Source organism: Danio rerio, chromosome 4 (assembly GCF_049306965.1).
Source record: "Danio rerio strain Tuebingen ecotype United States chromosome 4, GRCz12tu, whole genome shotgun sequence".
Lineage (NCBI taxonomy): Eukaryota > Metazoa > Chordata > Actinopteri > Cypriniformes > Danionidae > Danio > Danio rerio.
In genome coordinates, this window is record NC_133179.1 from 39,343,301 (window position 1) to 39,364,672 (window position 21,372).

The window sequence follows — 21,372 nt, forward strand, 5'->3', positions numbered from 1 at the left end:
TTTGGTGTCATGGCTTTGCGGTTAAAAAATGTGGTTATAATGGAAGTCAATGGGTCCAAAAACAGCCAAGAACATAATGAAAGAGTATATAGATTGGGAGATTAATCGTATTAACATCACGATAACGATATTTTTGGCCCATGATCATGAAAACGGGAGACTAATAATACATAAAAGAATGACAAAAGACATGAGAACAAGTAACAAATGAAACTCATTCCTGTCATTCAATGAGTGCTTATGTGCATTTAGGAGAACTAGGCAGCACACTCAGAGCTGCAAGATGGATTTAATTTAGTATTCTTATTATTATAATATATCTTAATGAGGATTAAATGACTGAGTTGGTCTTTGAGAATGAAAACTAACCTGTTTGTTCCTGTGGATCTTCCTGTTTGACTGTAATTGTTTCTTCAATCTTCACATCTTCACTCTCCTCTTTAATAAACGCCATCTTTATAACAGTGTGGAGATCAGTCGCTTTAGCAGAATTTTTCTCTGCGTTTGGACACTTTGTCCTGCTTAAAATGAACAAAACAATAAAAATGTTCCGTTTAAAATAAATAAAACAATGAACAGAAATAAAGTAACTTCTCTTCAACACTTGCTTCAACAGTCTCTTTGTATGAAAGAAATTAACAAAAAGAAATCAGGTAAGTCAGAGCGAGAAACAAAAGCCACAAATGACCTGATTAAAACTAGTACTCCATTTCTTATAGTGATGTATACTTAGAATGGAATGACATTATACTATTTAATAAAGTAAACCTTCATTAAAACACTTATTACACACTGTTACATCCCTGTAACTTTATTTGAGTTTGTTCTTAATTGTTGTTTGTTTTATTTACTTTATTGTCTGCTTACAGCAACGTGTAGCATTTTTTTGCCCAAGACAAATTTTCTCTCGGGGACAAAAAGTTTATCTTATCTTTATTCAAACAATAGACCTCATTACTGTGAGTTAAATAGTAGCTGCTACTGCTATCCGCTACTACTATCTGCTTGCTGCTACTTTACTGTTGCAGTTACTGCTAACTGCTACTACTAACTGTTACGTGCTCTATTTACTGCTGTTGTTACTACGACCTGCTACTACTATCTCCTATTGCTACTGTTATATAATTTGTGATTTTTGTTCTGTTTGGTTGTGTGATTCGGTGTGCAAAAGAGTGAGTTTTGTGTTCTGTGTGAATCTTGCTTTTCTATAGCGAAACTACAGAAGCTGTATTTGGTTTTTCTTTTCTTGTGTTTGGTTTGTTGTTTGTTTTACTCTTGTATAATTTATCCCGTATATTGATTTTGATTTTCCTTGCAGGAACTGAGGTCCCATGGGTGCAGGATCTTGAGGTGGTGGTGGTGTCACTGCACTTGACATTCTTGCTGTGGACGGTTAGGGAAGTGTGGAGTGTGTGGATCTAGTGTGGTGTGTGTGTGTGTGTGTGGAAGTGTGCTTTTTGAACACAACGGAGCACTGGTGATTCCCCCTCCCATGTGTGACCTCAGCCCTGTAAGTTAGTTTATTCAATTTATTTCCCCGGTTAATTTCATTTTCATATTTACTTTGTAATAACGTTGTTGTTGTTGTCTTCTATAAATTTGTTTTCTTTTTTTTATTTTACTGCAGTTGTGTTGGAGGGAGGTGCTGGCAAAATGTTCAGAGAATGTTATGTGACTATTTTAATCTGCCACAAATTCTGAAAATAAATTTTGTACTTTTATACTATACCCACGTCTCTTGCCTATCCATATGAGAACTGAACCTGTGTGGCCTAAGAGTAAGGTTTAAGCCAATTTCTATTTCCTGGGAGAAAACCTCTCAGGTGGCGTAGTTGGATTTGCTTTGTGGATAAATTGACAATCCCTACTCTTTTCCCCCCCCCATATTCCCTCCTGCCACACAACACTGAAAACTCCTCATCTAGTCAAGAGTTACAGGCTTATTACTGGACACAGACATTACTGAGCTTGAGTTCTTTGCTTTATTAAGCATTATTAATCCACAGTTGTGCTTGTGAACATCAGTTAATGCACTGAGAGTCAACAAGAACTAACAGAGAACAACTTTATTGTCATCAACTAACATGAAAAGATCAATAAATACTGGAATAAATGTGTTTCTATTGTTCAGTTCAAGTCAAATCATGAAGAAGAAGAAGATCAGAAGAGCAGAAACAAATGTCACACTTCATTTCTCCTTTATTCATTGAGCTGCTGGATTTCTCAACAGTTGATTCAAGATTTGACAGAGATTCAGACAGGATTCAGACATTTCCATGTTCATCATCACATTCTAATATCAGCAGTGGATTTGACATTGACTTTTATTATTTGTGCTCAAACAACAGAGAAACAATGAAGAAGATCAATCTGTAGACAAGAATGAGCTGATCTGAACACAGCAGCATCCTGGAGGACACTTCATCAACATCAATGATGACACTAATGAAGACTGAGACACACGCACACGCACACACAGACACACAGACACAAACGAACACAGGCTCTCTCTCACACACACACACATGCATGTGGACACACTCTCTGTCACGCACACACACATAGGCCCCGTTTACACTAATGCGTTTTAGTTTGAAAACGCATAAGTTTTGCTACGGTTACGCCATCCGTCCACACTACGCCGGAGTTCTCGAGCGCCGAAAACGGAGCGTTTCGAAAATGCTGGAGAGGCCGTTTTCATTCTGAAACGCAGCTGCTCCGTCTCAGTGTGGATGATGGAAAACGGAGACATTTGAAAACGGAGGCGGGGCTGCTGACGTTCGCCTCTCTGATTGGGGCTTTTCCTGAATATTAAGTAGCCTAACACGCACAGTTCAGTCCTGCATCTTCTCCGTGTAAGTTAAAACTTCGCAAGTTTGATCATGGCTGCAGTCTCTTCTTCTCAGTTTGATATGGAAAACAGACTATACCGAGGACACGGGTAAATCTTCAAAGGGAACAGTGTACTTTATAACTTCATTCACATCACCCTGGCTACGTTGTTTTACTTTCTCAACAATAAAATGTAAACATGATATAAGGAACTGCCTATTTTCATTTTAATATTAACTAAACAAACAGCAAAAATGTTGAGGCGTCTTGCTGCATATATGAGCGTCATCTTCACTGTGTGGATATTTATAACAAAACGGAGCCGATAACAACTGCCTCCTTTCAATTTCATTGAAAATACGAAACAGCCTCTCTTTGCTGAATATCAGTTTTAATCGATAATGGCCATTATAAAAGTATAACATACAATAAGTTTATACATTATAGGAAATAAAGGCAAGCGATCAGTCAATATACAGAATGTACGTGCTTACATTAATCATTAACTTATCTTTGCGCTTAGCCAAAACACGTTACCTGAGAACAAGTAATAGATTCCAATGTCCAATGAATATGTCGTTAAATAAAGACAACAAGATGAAAGAAATATTCCGTTTAATAAATATAGTGAGGTTAGATCCAGCGGGAGATGCTTGATGAGAAGTCCGACTAGCACAGCTCTCATCTGGGTAGATTGGCTACAGCGCTTGCCTGAGAGTGTGTGTGTGGTCACGTGATGTGCGTTTTCAGCGTTTTGGTGTGGACGGAGAGCAGTTCAGAAACGCTGGGTGAAACGCGAGTGTGGACGCGGATCGTTTTCATTCTAAAACGCCGTTTTAAAACTAAAACGCACTAGTGTAAACGGGGCCATAGACACAAACACAGACTCGCACTTGCACACACACAGATACACACAAACACTCTCTCTCATTCAGACACACACACACACACTGCTGCTGACTGCTCCTGCAGAGGATTCTGGGTAAATCTCTCGTCAGTCTTCAGCTCAGTTTCACTGATGATCCAGAATAAACAGTAAACCCAGGGCAGAGCGGCTCAGTGAATGTGGTCTGGACTGAGTGGATGAGGCTCATTGTGTCTCTATAGATGTTGTAGAAGATCAGAGTTCCTGCACTGTGATCCACAAACACTCCTATTCTCCTGCTGAGCCGCTTCACTGGGAGATCAGTGCGTGTGTCATTGTGTCTGAATGAGGAACTGGAGGAAGAGCAGAACAAACTCCAGGACTGAGCATTAAATCCGAACCAAGACTCAGCACCTCTTCCCTTCCTCCTGATGCTCTTATATGACACTGATATACACACACCATCATCTCCACTCCAGTCAATCTCCCAGTAACAGCGTCCACACACACTCTCTCTGCACAACACCTGAGGCCAATAATCAAATCTGTATGGATGATCAGGATACGGCTGATTCTCCCACACACTCTTCACCTTTCTGTTCTCCTCAGACAGAATGAGTTGAGTGTGTGCTGTGTTTGGATCCAGAGTAAGAGAACGGACATCTGAACACAAGAACACACACATTTATAACCACAGCTGTGTGTGTGTGTGTGTGTGTGTGTGTGAGAGAGAAAGAGAGTGTGTGTGTGGGTGTTAGATTGTGTGTGCGCATGCATATGTTCACTGCTTTTTGTGCATGTGTCTGTGTGTGAGTGTGTGTGTGAGAGAGAGAGAGAGAGTGTGTGTGTCTGTGTGTGTGTGAGAGATAGACTGTTTGTGTGTGTGAGAGAGAGAGAGATAGACTGTTTGCGTGTGTGTGTGTGAGAGAGAGAGATGGACTGTGTGTGTGTGTTCATAGCTGTTTATGTGTGTGTCTGTGTGTGAGAGAGAGAATGTGTGTGTGTATGAGTGCGTGTGTGAGAGAGAGAGTGTGTGTGTGTGTGTGCGTATGTGAGTGAATGTGTGCATGTGTGTGTGTGAGAGAGAAAGTTGTGCGTACATGTGTGTGTGTGCGTGTGTGTGTGAGAGAGAGAGAGAGTGTGTGTGTGTGTGTGTGTGTGAGCGCATGTGTTCATAGCTATTTGAATGTCTGTCTGTGTGTGTAAGAGAGAGAGAATGAGTGTGTGCATGTGTGTATGTTTGTGAGTGCGTGTGCATGTGAGTGTGTGTGTGTGTGTGTAGTCCTACATTTGTGCAGTCCTGCTGTAATCCTCGTGTGTCCTCCATGATCCAGACTGTAAACACACACAGATGGAGAGAATGAGCTGTTTAGTTTCCCCCTCAGCTAATAAGCTAAAGCTAGCACTGAGCTGCTCAGCTACACGCTCCAAACTCTTCAGCTAAAACACACAACACTTGTTGGTTGAGCCGGGATGCACAATGAATGTAACACAGTGCGTTCTTTTCCTCTGCTGTTGGTGAAGCGAGCGCAGATACTGCTCATGTTGATGGAGACACCCTGCTGCAACATTCATTTATTACAGTGATCACACTTAGCTTTGCCATCGTTCTTCAGCACATGCAGCCTTTGAGCACATGTTGCAGTCCATCTCTAAACTATGTTCAGATTATTAAAGCTGCTCGCCAGCGCCCAAGTTCCTGACAGATTAGCAAGTGAAAAATACACATGTGTGCACAGAGAAGAGGAATCCAGATGTTGATTTTAGAACAAGAGTCTGAACATTAATCCAAGTGTCTGATTCCAGAATCTGAATCCATCTTCAATCCCCAACCCTATTCCTGACCTGATATTGTAGGATTCTTCAGCAGAAATGGAGGAAGAAGTTTCTCTGCTCAGCTCAAATGCTGAAACTGTACAGTGTGTCCCGCTTAATGTCACTGTAACTGAGCCAATACACTCCAACATTTACAGAGGAGATTCATTTCACACTCAATGATTTGCTCTTCATAGACATGACTGTAATACTCTACAAGCTGTATCTTCTGTCTGTCCTTACCCCATAACCCTCACAGAAAACTGAAGCTGATCACAAAAGAGCTTTCTAGTGTCTTTTTAAAGCCATTCAGTGTAAAAGCACAAGGCCAGTGCTGCTCCACATACTTGAGTTTGTCCAGTGTGTAGTTTGGATCCTCCAGTTGTTCAGAGAGCAGCTTGACTCCTGAATCTCCTGGATGATTGTAGCTCAGATCCAGCTCTCTCAGGTGTGAGGGGTTTGAAGTCAGAGCTGAAGACAGAAAACCACAGCCTTCCTCTGTCACCATACAGCCAGACAATCTACAAACACAGCAATAGTCCACATCACACAGTTGGACAATCACACATCTCTTTGTGTTGTGAAGATGCTGACTGCTGTTTCTGCTCATGTCAACAGCAGTGATGAACACACACATCCTGATTAGCTCTCCTTATTGATCGAGCCCTCGCATCAGCAAACACACACACACAAATAATGTTTCATCTTAATGTGGTTTAATAGTTGATTTTAAAACATTATAAGTGTGATTTGTTGATGATCGACACCAAGATGCAGGATTAAAGCTGGTTGTATGACTGTAAGACATTTACTCAAATGTTGCAGAGGTCTGAAATGTGTAATCAGGTGTAGGCTGGGTGATGTCAGACAATATTTATTAATAATCGACTTTAAAGATATCTTGATGTCTGATAATCTCATCTCTTCCCTTACATCTGTCATGAGACATGCCCACACGCCACTGCCGGCCTGCACACACACACACACACACACACACACACACACACACACACACACACACACACACACACACACACACACACACACACACACACACACACACACACACACACACACACACACACACGATATACTTGGAATACTATACACGGAATACTTGGAGAAGAAAGAAACACTGGTGAACTCCTCTGAATGACCAAAACACCCAGGCGGGACAGAGCAACAGACCGATTCTGAGCTGCTTATCTTGGAGGATGGCCAGCACAAACTCAATGCAGCTTCACACTCTCGTCCAGCCCTACATCACAGCATCATCAAGACGCATTTATTAACTACTAAAACTGTGGACAAGCAAATGGTATACAGCCTATAGATACTGTCTAGCCAGTGCTCAGACTAATATGTGTGTAATGTGTTGAGGCCGCAGCTCATGATTGGCCATCCGCTTTCACTTTCACTCACACATTCCTCTCCAAAGCGTGTGAGGGGGTCTAAACCTCAGATATACTCATGAGCAAAAGGCCTGATCTCTCCTTCACATGTCTGGAGGTTTGTTTGGTTTATTTGTGTGTTAAAGTCATTCTAGATGTCTGTCAGCCTGTTCCTGTGGGTGAGATGGAGCGACTGACACATGAAATAAAGCTTTAGCATATGCATTCATCTACAATCTAAAGGAAAGTGTCGTGTTATTACTAGACTAATTACACTTACAGACTGGGCCGACATTTACTTGATCACTTCACTAGATTATCTTTCCCCAATAATGTGGATTATCTAATCTAATCTAACCTGATCTAATCAAATCCACATCGCCCAGCCCTAATCAGGTGTCCAGACTTAAAAGATGCTCCCTAAATGTGCAGATACATTATATTATATCACTTTTAATGCTTTCTAACCAATGCGAATGTTAACTCTTATGTTTAGGGTGGAATATGCTAGCAGTTAACGTTAGCTAGCTCTCAGCTAAACAACAGCTCTATTAGTTTAGCTTTAGCAGCCAGGAGTCTTAAGAAATAGAGCGGTGTCCCACATGTGTCTGAGTGACAGTGACTGATGTGCACTTGAACAGGGCACTCATATGGAGGAGGAGCAATAAGACGCAGCCGCAGACAAGCGTATCACACGAGAGTGTCAGTGCCCATTCCAGACTCACAGTGGATTTAACAGTGATGTTGCCTGTTTTCCAGACAAACACACTCAACCAATGACTATTGCTGGACCAAGTTCATGTCTGAATATTAGCGAGTCCTAGACTATAGAAAGAAACGTCTTGATTCTGGACTCGAATACTACAGCCCTGACAGTCACAAACTTTAGCTTGTAGATCAAACCTTATTGTATAAACCTAACGATTTAGCTAAAAATTCATATTTATCAGTCAAACCGCTGTAAGCACACATACACACACACACACACTTCACCAGGACGTTCGTGTCTCTCTGTGTGTGCACGCAACTGCATTTTTTCTCTATATAGGCAGCTTTTCCATGCGTTTTACATCTCAGATAATGAACTCGCAATATTCAGGCATATTCTGAATACACATGAAAGATTTTGTGTAACACGTTGATCTCGTCGTGTAACTCATGTAGCAGCAAAAAAAAAATCAAACAAGGTTCACACAGGTCGCATCCCACATCTTGTGCTTTATTCTTATGTCAACAGCGTCACTATAGAAAATAACTTAATCCGAGCATCAGAGAAAAAAAAAAACATTGCTCCCGCGCACATGCGCTTCTCATGTTACAGATAGTTCATAGAATACACACGCACACATATGGAACAAAATCAATGCCAATAGTCTTGAATTAAAAAGCTTGTTGAATAGCACAAACTGAAAAAAAAAATATTACACCGTATTAACAAGTTCTTGTAAAATGAGTAAATGAGGTTTTAGTCATCTATTTTTGCCCTTATGTAACGGAAGCCAAAGAACAATTAAGAACAAAGATATTCAAAACCAACAGTTAAACAAAAACCAAAAGTAACAAAACAGTTACTTCAATAAGTCATGCCTGTCTTTCTCTTCTTTTTTTTAGTTTTTGGGGTTCTGCCACGGGTAAACGTTTGCAAAATATCTTTAGTTTGTCCAGATTATTGTTTTATTGGTATGTAGCCTATAGGCGAGAAAAAGGTAATAACGCAAAAGTGGCAATGTCGCAGCCAATTATAAGTAATCAAATGAGTCGCCTGTGGTTTGATAATAGGGCTATCATAACTGACTTTAATTTGTTTTCAGTATAAAAAAAGAAATTCCTTCTTTGAACAGTTTTTATTGTAGTCTAATAACTTTTCAGCGACCGGTTGTATTTTATGATTAGCAATGTAATTAGCAATTACACATCTAAACTTAACTAAACTGGTTTGAATTTAATATAGTTGTCACTTCAGCTTTAACATACGTGGTTGAGTGGTTCCTGCAAAAATCTCAGTGTTCATCATCATGGGGTTATTACTGAGCTTTAATCGCCATCTACTGGAGAGAATGTATTTGCTCATTTATTCTATTAACTCTTTTCTGCAAGTCTGTTTTATGGTTTTACAAAGTCAAACCATTATGTTTTTGTTTTATATTTTGAGATGATCATATTTAAATAAACAATTGCTAGGGTAGCTAATAGTTTCTTTTTTCTTGTTTTCAAAAAAAATCAGTAGCCTATAAAATCATAATTTTTGCTTGACAAAGTTATTGGTTTAGGATTCTCGATGCATTTTTGCTAAATGAGTGTTGGATACTCATAAGCTTACACTAGTTAAATCAATTATATTATCAGAAATGACAGATATAAGAAAGCCATTAATATTCATCACTCTTTTTACAATTATACAAGCAACATTTTGCGCCGACTTCAGCTCCACTTGGAAAACATGGTAAACAGTGAGGTGTTATTCATATAAGCCCAAGCATGACATATGTCATGATTAATATAATAATCGATACACTCTTGTAGGCTATATTCTTATGCTTGGCCAAATGTCACGACTTTCACTTTCACTTTACATTATTATGCACAAGCCCAGATATCGTCTGAAACTTCGGAAGAATTCCCATCATATATTGGCAGCCATCCAGTATCTCTTAACCAGTTTGATATGCGGCGCTGGCTCTGACCGGCCTCCGGAGCTCGCGGCCACTCATTCGACTTTGTCGTGTGCAAGCCACACAGCACAGGTATGAAAACGCTAATCATTTCATTCATTCATCAAAACATTCATTTTCCTTCTGCTTAGTCTCGATTTTAGAGGAAAAACAATTAATCTGGACAAAACTAAAGACATTTTGCAAGCGTTTAACCATGGCAGAACCCCAAAAACTAGAAAAAAAAGAAGAGAAAGACGATAGCAAAGTGATAGCTAAAAAGGATAAATAGAAATATTAATTTAGAATCACAGATGACTTATTTAAGTGCAATAGCCCAAATAAATGTCATAAAATAATAATATTAACAATCATAATAATAATTTAAATAATGAAAATATATAACCTATCCCAATCCTGACATAGCTGCGGTTAAATAATAACTGAAGACGCTCCTTTAATGCATTCGCTTGTTATGTTAAATTATTTTAAATTACACGCCCCATCCATACCCAACCTTAAATCATACCTGAACTCTCTGTTTAACAGTTCCAAGTAACTGTTTTGTGTGACATTCTCATAAAATCTCTCTGCTTTTGAATATCTTTGTTCTTAATTGTTCTTCGGCAATGTTTATCTATTTTGTATTATTATAAGATTTCCTCTCCTGTTTCTCTTACGTTTGTATTCCTTAGCTGTCAAAATAATACTTCACGTCTATGGAAGAAGAATTAATAAAGATAGAGAATGTGTAACATCATATTCATCCAAAGATGGTTTATGTGTAACAGCACCGGTCCGAGCAGGGAGCGAGCTTGTGATACCGGCATGGGAGACAAATGCTCCAAGGATGCTACAGATTGCAGAACGTCTGTCCCTGGTTTATGCGATCACCAGCTGGCTTCCGTTACATAAGGGCAAACATAGATGACTAAAACCTCATTTACTCATTTTACTCATACTTTTTATCATTTATAATGTCCAAGGCATTGATATTAATATTAAATACTACTTTTGTTCCTTTATTAGCCTTTTCTCGCCTGTTTACTGGGTTAAAAATCTTACATTATTCCATCTCCACCTGCTGGTAAAAGCTAGAGCAGCTGGCGATCTTCAATCTGCAATCTATTGCTTCTCCTGCAGTTCCCGGATGTAATGTTGAATTTTAACAGTCGAATTTGATCCACTGAATTTATGGAAGCGAATATTTGAACTGAAATAAAATTAACTGAAAATTACCTTTTGAATATTATACATCGAATTTTTAAAGGGTATTGAATATTTTGTAAGTGAAATCTGAAAATTGAATATGAATTATTGAATTTTTAAGTATGAAAACGTGTTTGAAATATTTTTCGTTGAAATTTTCACAGCTTAAATAAACAGATATGTTAAATTTCAGGACCTAAAAATACAAACCCTGGAATTCAAGTCATTAAAATGCAAGAACTTGTTAATACGGTGTATTATTTTTTTCAGTTTGTGCTATTCAACAAGCTTTTTAATTCAAGACTTTTGCCATTGATTTTGTTCCATACACACACATATACACACGCACACACATAAACACACACAATGGCGCGCACACACACACTCTCTTAAAGGAGCCCCCCCATTTTTACTCGTTACAGACTCTTGTCAGATGTTATTTTAGAGAGGGAGCATGAGATTGACTGACTGTTTACACAAAACGCGCGTGCTTGTACGGGCATGACGTGGAGCCAATCCACGAATCACAGCACATTATGACACAAGACCAATCAGAGTCACTTGAGGGCGGGCCTTTCAGAGGAACTAGGAAATATGACAGTCGTTTTCATGTTTGCTGAGTATAATCAAAGTGAGATATATGAAAAAATAATATGATATCCTTCAATTGAAACATGAGCACACATTGCTTTGCACATTATAAACACAACCAAGCCTTAAAATTACATTCTGGATCACCCCTTTAAAATAAACTGATTCTATTAACTTTAAGTCATATTTGGGTATATAAGAAAAAGAGAAACTCTGAAAGTGCAACATTTTGTAATATACTCAGTGATGCTTTTAAATATATTTTATACACTTGCATTAGTATAGTTATGATTGAAATCACATCACTGTAAATGTTTTGTTTCTTCTTTCGCTAATCCACTGAACGGGGCTCCACATTTGATAACCCAATATAACTGTATCTGTTGAGTGGAGAATCATTTACCTCAGTGTCTTCAGTTTACAGTGTTGACTCTTCAGTCCATCAGAGAGAAGCTTCACTCCTGAATCCTGCAGGTCATTGTTACTCAGGTCCAGCTCTCTCAGCACACAGTTTGAGGATTGTAGAGCTGAAGACAAACTCTCACAGCTCCGAACGGTGAGTTTACACATGGCCAGTCTGAGAAAGAAGAACACAGATTACATTAACAGAGTGATTTTAGTCATTCATCTGATGTAAAAACAAACTATAAGGTAAATAATATGACAAAACTATTGGAATTTGTGTCAATTCAAATTATTGACTATTGTTATTTAATAAAACTGAATATTAAATATCATTTAATATATTCTTGAACATGTTTAATGTAAAAAAATGCTAAATTTGAGTTCAGATTAGAGGACCACGAGACTTTATATATTTATGAACCTGCAAAATGCAAATGATTAGAGCCTGTCAAAACTGCTACAGCGTCCAGAAACCTCCTCAGACCTCATCAACGTTGCTTCTCTTGTTTCAGTTTATTTTTTATTTTTTGTCAGAATGACCAAAACATCTGACAAATTCCTAAATATATCTTTCCAATAAACCAATTAAAAGATAAACTATAAATATGATCATATAAAAAATAAAGTAAGAATAACAGATTTTAGAGGTAATTAATTAAAATAATCATTAAAATACACTGATTTCCTGAACTGTTTAAGAAAAAGAGCGACTTTCATTTGAGAAGCAGCATTTTGCAGTTTCTCCACTAATGCTCTTAAACATATCTGGGCATTTCCATCTTAATCAAAACACTTTTAATGTTGTTGAGTGGAGAATCATTTACCTCAGTGTGTCCAGTTTACAGTGTTGACTCTTCAGTCCATCAGAGAGAAGCTTCACTCCTGAATCCTGCAGGTCATTGTTACTCAGGTCCAGCTCTCTCAGCACACAGTTTGAGGATTGTAGAGCTGAAGACAAACTCTCACAACACTGAACAGTAAGATTACAGCACTGTAGCCTGTGTAGAGGACAAACAGCAACAAAATCAGCAGTAAGAAATGAGCAGTGTTGAGTGTTCATGAGTCCAGGCTACAGTGATAAAAGTAACACTGATAATAAACTATATATATATATATATATATATATATATATATATATATATATATATATATATATATATATATATATATATATATATATATATATATATATATATATTAGTGCTGTCAATCGATTAAAAAAAATTAACTAATTAATCGCACTTTTAAAAAAAATTAATCGCGATTAATCGCATTTAAAAGACTGAAACTTGTAATTTTGGCTATTCGAGTGCAAAATTAATGTAAACGCAAGACAAATACTGTTTAAATTCAAAATATAATTCATTATTAGAATTTTGTTTAACTTGTAACACAGATTTCTTCATGTAAACAACATACCCACAATAAACCATCAAGATCCTGGCTTGACAGCCATATTTATTACAGAAATTAAAACACAGGCATGTTAATGACATTAGAATTTCAAAACAATCAATGCCAATAAAGAAAACATTGATTTCCAAGTTGGATTCTAATTGGACTGCAAATAAAAAGCCAAAATACAGGAATTGCAGATATGGAAAATTATAATAATAATATTAATAAAGTATTGAAAATCTGTGCATGCCCTTGAATAGGTTTACCAACTCCCATTCTATAAAACCACAAAAGCCATATATAGGAAATAACGATAGTTGATAAATTAAAAAAAATACTTTTTTAAATTTATTTATTATTAAAATAAAATTATAATCCACACTGGAAATGTGGGTGCCTGTGTGTTTTAAGGGAGCCTAATAAATAATGAACATAATAAAAACTGGCAGAAAAACATGACAGTCTGCTAAGTGTTTTATGGGCCGATCAGATCATAAGCAGATGATCAGCCCGGCCCAAAAAGTATGTCGAAACAGCAGGAAATTGCCGGCTCTGCCCCTGGCCACAACAGGAAAAAATAAATGTAAAAAAAAGCGTTAATTGCGTTAATTTTTTAAACGCGTTAATTATTTCAAATTAATCGCATGCGTTAACACATTAATTTTGACAGCGCTAATATATATATATATATATATATATATATATATATATATATATATATATATATATATACTGCTCAAACAATAAAGGGAACACTAAAATAACACATCCTAGATCTGAATGACTGAAATATTCTTATTAAATACTTTGTTCTTTACACAGTTGAATGTGCTGAAAACAAAATCACACATGTAATCAAATGTATTAACCCATGGAGGACTGGATTTGGAGTCACACTCAAAACTGTAGTGAATTGCAGGAATTGCTGACACACTCCAGACACATGGGCATTTTCAGAACAAGACTATTATTTCATTTAAATCTGCTCTTTTTATTGATTGATTTATGTAAACTACATTAAAATAAACTAAACCTGTATTTCCCCATTCATGTGACTGTAATGAGTTATTGAACAGATTATTAATAACTAATCAGAGAGCATTTTACTGAGCTCAGTGTAAAGTTTAGTGTTTAGGCCTACAGTAAATGTAATATTAGAGGCATGTCTGCGGCGAGACGGCAATACTGTGTCTAAAATTACACTATTTCTCTAATCAGAAAACAAACACAATAATCCAAGAGCAACACTGTGTTAGATTTGAGCAAATACACATCAACAAATGTCCTATTCAATTGGAGGAGCACAGGGATTTACAGGGATTTGAGTTATTTTCCAGGATAAACTGTAAAGCAAATGAAGTAGATTATTAAATAAGTACAAATGTTGTTTGTGTGAGTAAAAAGTCAAGAAAAGTTTGTTAAATATGTTTAGAAATGATGAAATAAATGAGCAAATAATAAAACAGAACACTGCCGCCGCGTCCCCATGCAGTGATATGGTGTATCAGCGATCTCACAGGGGGACGATATGGCCAGCTAAAGATTTTCTGTTAAAGCAGGGCAGTGATTCACTAAACTGATCTGAGTCTTCAGTGCAGACTGATGTGTGTCTTCTGTGATCAATCAATGAATACTTACAGAGCTCTTCTGCAGTTTCTCACAGCTGCTGTCAGTCTCCGTCTTCCCTCATCTGATGTGTTGAATTTATTAGAATCTAACTCATCCAGCGGCTCCTCTGACATCTCAATCATGTAGGAGATTGTTGAGCAGTGAGCAGGAGAGAGTTTCTCCTCTGAGTGTTTGTCTGATTTCACAAACTCCTGAATCTCTTTGGCCAGAGTCTGATCTTTCACCTCCAGCAGACAGAGGAACAGATTGATGGATCTTTCAGCTGAGAGACGTTTATCTCTTTTGATCATGTCTTTAATGTACTGTGTGATTCTCCTGATGTTCTCTGAGCTCTCCTCTGTGTGTGTCAGCAGATCCTGGAAGAGTCTCTGATTGGACTCCAGTGAGACGCCCAGCAGGAACCGCAGGAACAGATCCAGATGACCATTACTGCTCCTGACAGCTTTATATACTGCTGAACTGAGCAGATCATACAGAGACTTCTCAGAGCTGGCCTGTAGATATTGATCATCTGAATATTCAGATTCATCACTGTCTGACTCATCTTCATCATCTGAATATCCTCTGTCATAAATCACCCTCAGCGGTTCTCTGTTCTCTGTTAAATGGCAGTAAAACACAAAGAAAGCAGCCAGAAACTCCTGAAAGCTGAGATGGATGAAGCTGTAGACTTTCCTCTGATGAATCACAGATTCCTCCTTGAAGATCTCAGTGCAGATCCCAGAATACACTGAGGCGTCAGTGACGTCTATGCCGCTCTCAATCAGGTCCTCCTCATAGAACATCACATTGCCCTTCATCAGCTGTCTGAAAGCCACTTCAGCGAGTTTGAGGATCACTCCTCTGTTGGACTGCAGGAGTTTCTCTGGATCTCTCTCTTCATACTTCTGCTTCCTCATGTTGATCTGAATCAGCAGGAAGTGGATGTACATCTCAGTCAGAGTTTGAGGGATTTCTGCACTCACATCTTCTTCCAGGAGCTTCTGAAGCACAGTGGAGGAGATCCAGCAGAAGACGGGTATGTGGCACATGATCTGGAGGCTTCTTGCTCTTCTGATGTGGGAGATGATTCTGCTGGCTTGATGCTCGCCGCTGATTCTCTTCCTGAAATATTCCTCCTTCTGAGGCTCAGTGAATCCCTGAATTTCTGTCAGACGCTTGATGTATCTGGAGGGGATCTGATGGGCTGCTGCTGGTCTGGAGGTGATCCAGATGAGAGCAGAGGGAAGCAGATCTCCTTTCAGGAGGCTCCACATCAACACAGCCACTGATGAAGATTCAGTCACAGCACAAACTTTCTCCTCATCTGAAAAGTTGAGTGTGATTCTGCTTTCATCCAGACCATCAAAGATGAACACAACTCTACACTGCTCATAAATCTTGGGCTCCAGATCTTCAAGTTCAGGATGAAAGTCCAGCAGAAGTCTGTGAAGACTGTACTGATGATCTCTGATCAAGTTCAGCTCTCGAAATGGAAGCACAAACATGAAATCTACATCCTGATTGTCTTTTCCCTCGGCCCAGTCCAGAATGAACTTCTGCACAGAGACGGTTTTCCCGATTCCAGCGATGCCTTTAGTGAGAACAGTCTTGATCTGGGCTTTCTCCTTCTCCATCTTCTCCTCATGTCCTGCTCCAGCTGAGGCTTTAAAGATGTCATTGCAGTAGACTGGAGTGTGTTGTGAGGGTTCTGTTCTGGCTCTTTTCTCCATCTGTAAAACCTCATGTTCTTCATTCACTCCTTCACTCTCTCCTTCTATGATGTAGAGCTGTGTGTAGATCCTGTTCAGGAGGGTTTGAGTCTCTCCATGGTTGATTCCCTCAAATAATCTCTCATACTTGTTCTTCATGCTGGTTTTGTGCTGCTCTTTGACTCTCTGAAGTTCATCATGTTCTGGTTGGAGTGAATCCTGCTGCAGGTCTCCAGTCTGATCATCTCTAGCCACACTGCAGGAACAACAACAACAACACAAAGAACCAACGAGTGTGAGTGTAAAGATCCTCTAGTAAAGCCATGTGTGTTTTCTCTGAACCAGCTGAGACACAATACACAGATTTAATCCAGAACCAAACTACAGTAATACAGAAACAGTTCCAGATCAGCAAGAACCGACTTCATTTTAGAAGTAGGTTTACAAATAAATGAAAAATACTAAATATTGACTATAGACTGATTACTATAATAATTACTATAGACTGATGTAATGAGCCTGTTTCTAAACTTAGGCATTTTCAACTAAACCACACATTAAACAATTCACTTTAATTAATCTAATCAGTGTTGCATTTAAATTAAATCTACTTATTTATTCATTGATTTATTTAATTAAACATATCGTCTGTAAGGGTTACATTCATGGAGCTCACCTCAGTCACTGTCATTAGTTGTCATAACTTTATTATTATTATTTTCAAATCAATTTAAGGTAATATATGCACATTTCAGAGGGTGTGCACTTTACGGCAGGGGTGCAATTCTTGGCATTACACCGCTTCATCTATTATTTATCTCTATAATGTAAGCCTATAATGCATAATTCTAGCCCACATTTTGTAATAGATTGATTAATTCAATAGACAGATTTTTACAAAACTTGACAACTGAAATGAGGCCATGTATGAGAAAGTCTGACCGCTCTGATTTATGTTTGGTGACGATGTCTGTGGGTGTCAAAATTTAAGTGCACATTTTTGCTAACAATATACATGTAGATTTTTTTCCAAGTTTAGTTTCATCAATTGTAAATAAATCATTTTTAAATTGTAAGTTGCATTTAAAGTAAAGTTATGCTGAACAAAGTGTGTGTAAACAATTATGTTTGGCTTTTGACACTAAGAAATAGCTATTAACTTATTTTTTTGGGTGGGGCCAGTGAACATTTCGGCAGGGCAAGTAAAATTCTGAACCACTGGCCCGATTGGGCCACTAGAAAAAAATCCTTAGCCTTGAACCCTGTGTGGTGTGTTTGCCTCACAGAACTTGTTCATTCATCTTGTCTAAAATCTTTCTTTTTATCACAAATCCTTTGCTGACTATTGTAAAAGCCTGTAAACTCACTCTAGTAACTCTAACAGTTTGAGTATTAATACTTTCGTCACTTATTACTACTTCAGTACTTCACTAAAATGTCTTGAATGGACTGTGAGAATAAAGTGTAATAATGTCTGATCTACTAGAAACACAGGATCATATAAATGCTGCAGTGTAATCATGTGTGTGTAGAGATGATCTACCTGACAGCAGGTCGTGTGTTTTCACTCTTAAATTTTATTGGTTCAGTCATAGACGCGTCACTCTTCATAGACACACAGCTGGGCTCTGCTTCTGCTCTCTTCTGATGAACTGAACTAAAACAGAGAAGATTAAAGTTGAGCGCTGCACACACTGCACAAACCTGATATTAATCATTCTTCATTTACAAAAACACTTAAATTAATTTCCTTTATATTTGAACAGAAACTGTCTGAATGTGGAAAATATCAGCAAACACAAATCAAGGCTCATTTCTAGTAGAGAAAACCCAACAGAAATGCAGCACTATTAGAGCAGATTAGAGCTGAAACTAATCATCAAATCACTGAATGAAGTCCACAGTGTAGGTGTGGGAGGAGCTTAATCATTCAGGCGTGTCAATCATCATCACATGACTATATAAGCAGCAGTATAAACTGCACTGTGTCAGCTGACTGTTATTCCCGCCTCCAGCAGCTCCCCTTATCCTCCTCCTCATCACTCAGTCTTTAGAAGGTCACTCATCAGGGGTTTGTCTGCAGAGCTCCAGTCCAGACTTTGAGGACAGCAAGACAAGTTCATTTACCATCATCTATCATGACTGAATGAGCAGGAGAACTCGAGAAATATCAATTCTAGAAACCAAATGTGTTGATCAGCAGCATCTATGAGGCCAACACAACATGATGATGACTGCGCTTCAGTGAAAACAGACTCAGATCAGAGGAATGGCTGATCAGTACAGCACAGAAACAGCAGGGGAAAGTGTGCAGGAAAAGCCCTTTATGGCAGGAGATCGGGAACACTTTAGTTTAGCTCACAATTCATACTATTAACTACCGGCTTATTATCTGTGTAATGTGAACATATGAACTGCTCATTAGTAGTCATACAGTATGATCTTATTGTGGATCCCTAACCCTACCCAAAACCTAAACCCACCTTCTACCTCACTAACTATTAATAAAGCGCTGATTGGTTTGTTAACACCATCAATTGTGGCCTGAAGTGTAAAGTGGAGATCTTCAAGCACTATCCTGCAGAGCTCAGATACAACATCTAACATCTGAAACCCAACAGATCCACAACACTAATTACCTGATTCATTTATTATGAAAATACTCATCAGTTGCAGATATTAAAGAGATGATCTACCTGACAGCAGGTTCTGTGTTTTCACTCTTAAAATATAATGGTGGATCCATAGACGCGTCACTCTTCATAGACACACAGCTGGGCTCTGCTTCTGCTCTCTTCTGATGAACTGAACTAAGACAGAGAAGATTAAAGTTCAGTGCTGCACACACTGGAATCAACACACCAGATTTACTCAACATTTCATCATTAAAACACTGTTTAAACAGCATTTAATGACAATTTATATATAATGTATAAAATCTTTCTGGCTGTGTGTGTTAAATATTCTGACAGATTAAAAACACAACTAACAGAGAGTAAATATAATATCCTGTAGAAAATAATCATGTGAAATGTCAAGTGTAGGTCTAATACCTGCATCCTGTAGATAAGTACAGATCTTCAGGTGTGTGTGTGTCCTCCATGATGGATCTGAAGAGTTTGATCTCCAGCAGAAACTCTAGAAGTAACTGATGAACAATCACAGATCTCCAGTCATTGATCAGCCATCATAATTCAGCTGAATGCAGGAATAGATCAGCAGCTGAGACACTCAAATCCAGAAGCTCATCACGAGTAAACTAAAGCGTCATCCGTTTGATTATAATAACTTCATACACACATTCACATAAAGCTTACAGGTTTTGTCAAGACATTAATGATTTAAAGCTGTTCTGCGTTGTAAATTGTGGATTCTGTCTGTTTAAAATGGCAACACAACAACTAAAACTTTCACTTTCGTCTCTGAGGTCATGAGTTCAGTGAAAAACATCCGTCACAAACACTCTAAACAGAGCAAAGAAGAGTCAAACAGCTGCAGGGTTATCAAATCACCTGTGGAGTAACATTTTACAAGGGTGGTTTTACCTGAAGCAGTATAAACATTGGACACAAAGAAAACAGAACAAACACATACCCGGACATCCTCCGCCTCCTCCTCCTCTTCTTCTTCTTCTTCTTCTTGTGTGGCGAGTTATAGAAAGCAGCGTCCCAGACAGCACACATACGTTTGGCCGACGTCGTGCCGATTTTCAAAATTCCATCGGTGCGATGTCGCTCAGGGAGCGTTTGCTAATTGGCAAAATGTCGCCGCAACGTCGGCAAATGATCGGAAACGCTGTCCGGCCGATGTTAGGACGACGCAACCGGAAATACCGGCCGCTCCGCGGAGGCGCTGTTCTCAGGCGTTTTGCTCATACTTATGGACCACTAGCTGCAGCAGCTGCTTATTTATAATAAACACGACACACCACTCTCAATAACAGTTGAAGATTTATTAATTTTTCACAAACATACAGATAGATTAACATACTTTTATTACACATAACCATGTTTTACCACGTTTAAAACAAAACCAACAAGTTGTAATAACCATGGCTGAACTGCTGTGCAATAAAGATTTTAAATACAAAGTCCATTGCAGCATTTTATTAAGACCATAGGAATATTTACAAATACTTCAAAACATGTACACTAAGGGTGACTATAGTTTACTATAGTAAACACACTAATCACTTGTGTAAGCAAATGCTATAACGCTTATAATTTCTTAAATAGTGTTAAAGAAAATGCATGTTTCCAAGACTATAATTTTAAAATACAAGATAATACCAGTCATGTGTTCAGTATCCAAAAGACTTTCTTCAGGGAGTTACAATAATAAAAGAGGACACAAACACAAAATAAATACCAAGCAAACAATATTTACAGTAGTAAATAAAATCATACAAATTAAAATAATTGTCTGATAAAATCTTATTAAAGTCTGTAGTCAATTTTTTTACATTTTTTTTTATAAATGGCATTCAACAATTTGCTATCTTCTCTGAACTAATAACACATCAATAATATAAAATAACAATACTTTCTCAGAGATAACCAGTTTTTTTAAGCAAATTCTAATGCACGACACAAAACAGATTTTGTCATATATATATATATATATATATATATATATATATATATATATATATATATATATATATATATATATATATATATATATATATATACATATGTTAACTTATTCAAACAATAGCCCTCATTACTGTGAGTAAAATAGTACTTCGTTGTATAAAGTGTCAAATAATAATGTAAACAGCAGGTGTATGATTAAGCATAGGATGAAAACCTAAAACTTTAATCAATCGGTTTATATTTATGTAAAAGTTTTAAAACACAAACCTTTGTCCAGTTGAATCCAGCGAAAGAATGGCG

The 21,372-nt window shown here is 37.8% G+C and overlaps 1 protein-coding gene and 1 long non-coding RNA gene across 3 annotated transcripts; one reads left to right on the forward strand and one right to left on the reverse strand.

The window, feature by feature from the left end:
- Positions 1–1,430: 1,430 nt before the first annotated feature.
- On the forward strand, positions 1,431–1,728 carry LOC141381772 (uncharacterized). The gene is made up of 2 exons (XR_012402426.1): positions 1,431–1,510; positions 1,628–1,728. It is a non-coding gene; the product is annotated as an uncharacterized lncRNA (long non-coding RNA).
- Positions 1,729–2,051: 323 nt separating this feature from the next.
- Positions 2,052–20,328, reverse strand: LOC101885455 (protein NLRC3-like). 2 transcript variants are annotated; one of them, XM_073947393.1, is made up of 10 exons: positions 20,072–20,328; positions 19,531–19,625; positions 19,174–19,287; positions 18,021–18,134; positions 14,796–16,733; positions 12,584–12,757; positions 11,758–11,931; positions 5,860–6,033; positions 4,986–5,032; positions 2,052–4,360 (listed from the first exon to the last, which is right to left on the reverse strand). In XM_073947393.1, exons 2-10 carry the CDS (start codon positions 19,578–19,580, stop codon positions 3,834–3,836), a joined length of 3,312 nt encoding a protein of 1,103 aa, XP_073803494.1. In that variant the 5' UTR covers positions 19,581–19,625; positions 20,072–20,328; the 3' UTR covers positions 2,052–3,833. The 2 variants fall into 2 exon arrangements, with proteins under 2 accessions (XP_073803494.1, XP_017211025.1); XM_017355536.4 differs by lacking the exons at positions 2,052–4,360; positions 4,986–5,032; positions 5,860–6,033; positions 11,758–11,931; positions 12,584–12,757 and having other exon boundaries at positions 14,677–16,733.
- Positions 20,329–21,372: the final 1,044 nt, after the last annotated feature.

Excerpts from the sequence above, each read along its gene's own strand:
- LOC101885455 (XM_073947393.1), bottom strand. The coding sequence starts at position 19,580 with ATGGAGGACACACACACACCTGAAGATCTGTACTTATCTACAGGATGC. Across the intron at positions 11,932-12,583 it reads TGTAAACTGGACACACTGAG|ACTGGCCATGTGTAAACTCA; the intron begins GTAAATGATTCT and ends CTTCTTTCTCAG. Across the intron at positions 6,034-11,757 it reads TGTAAACTGAAGACACTGAG|ATTGTCTGGCTGTATGGTGA; the intron begins GTAAATGATTCT and ends CTGTGTTTGTAG.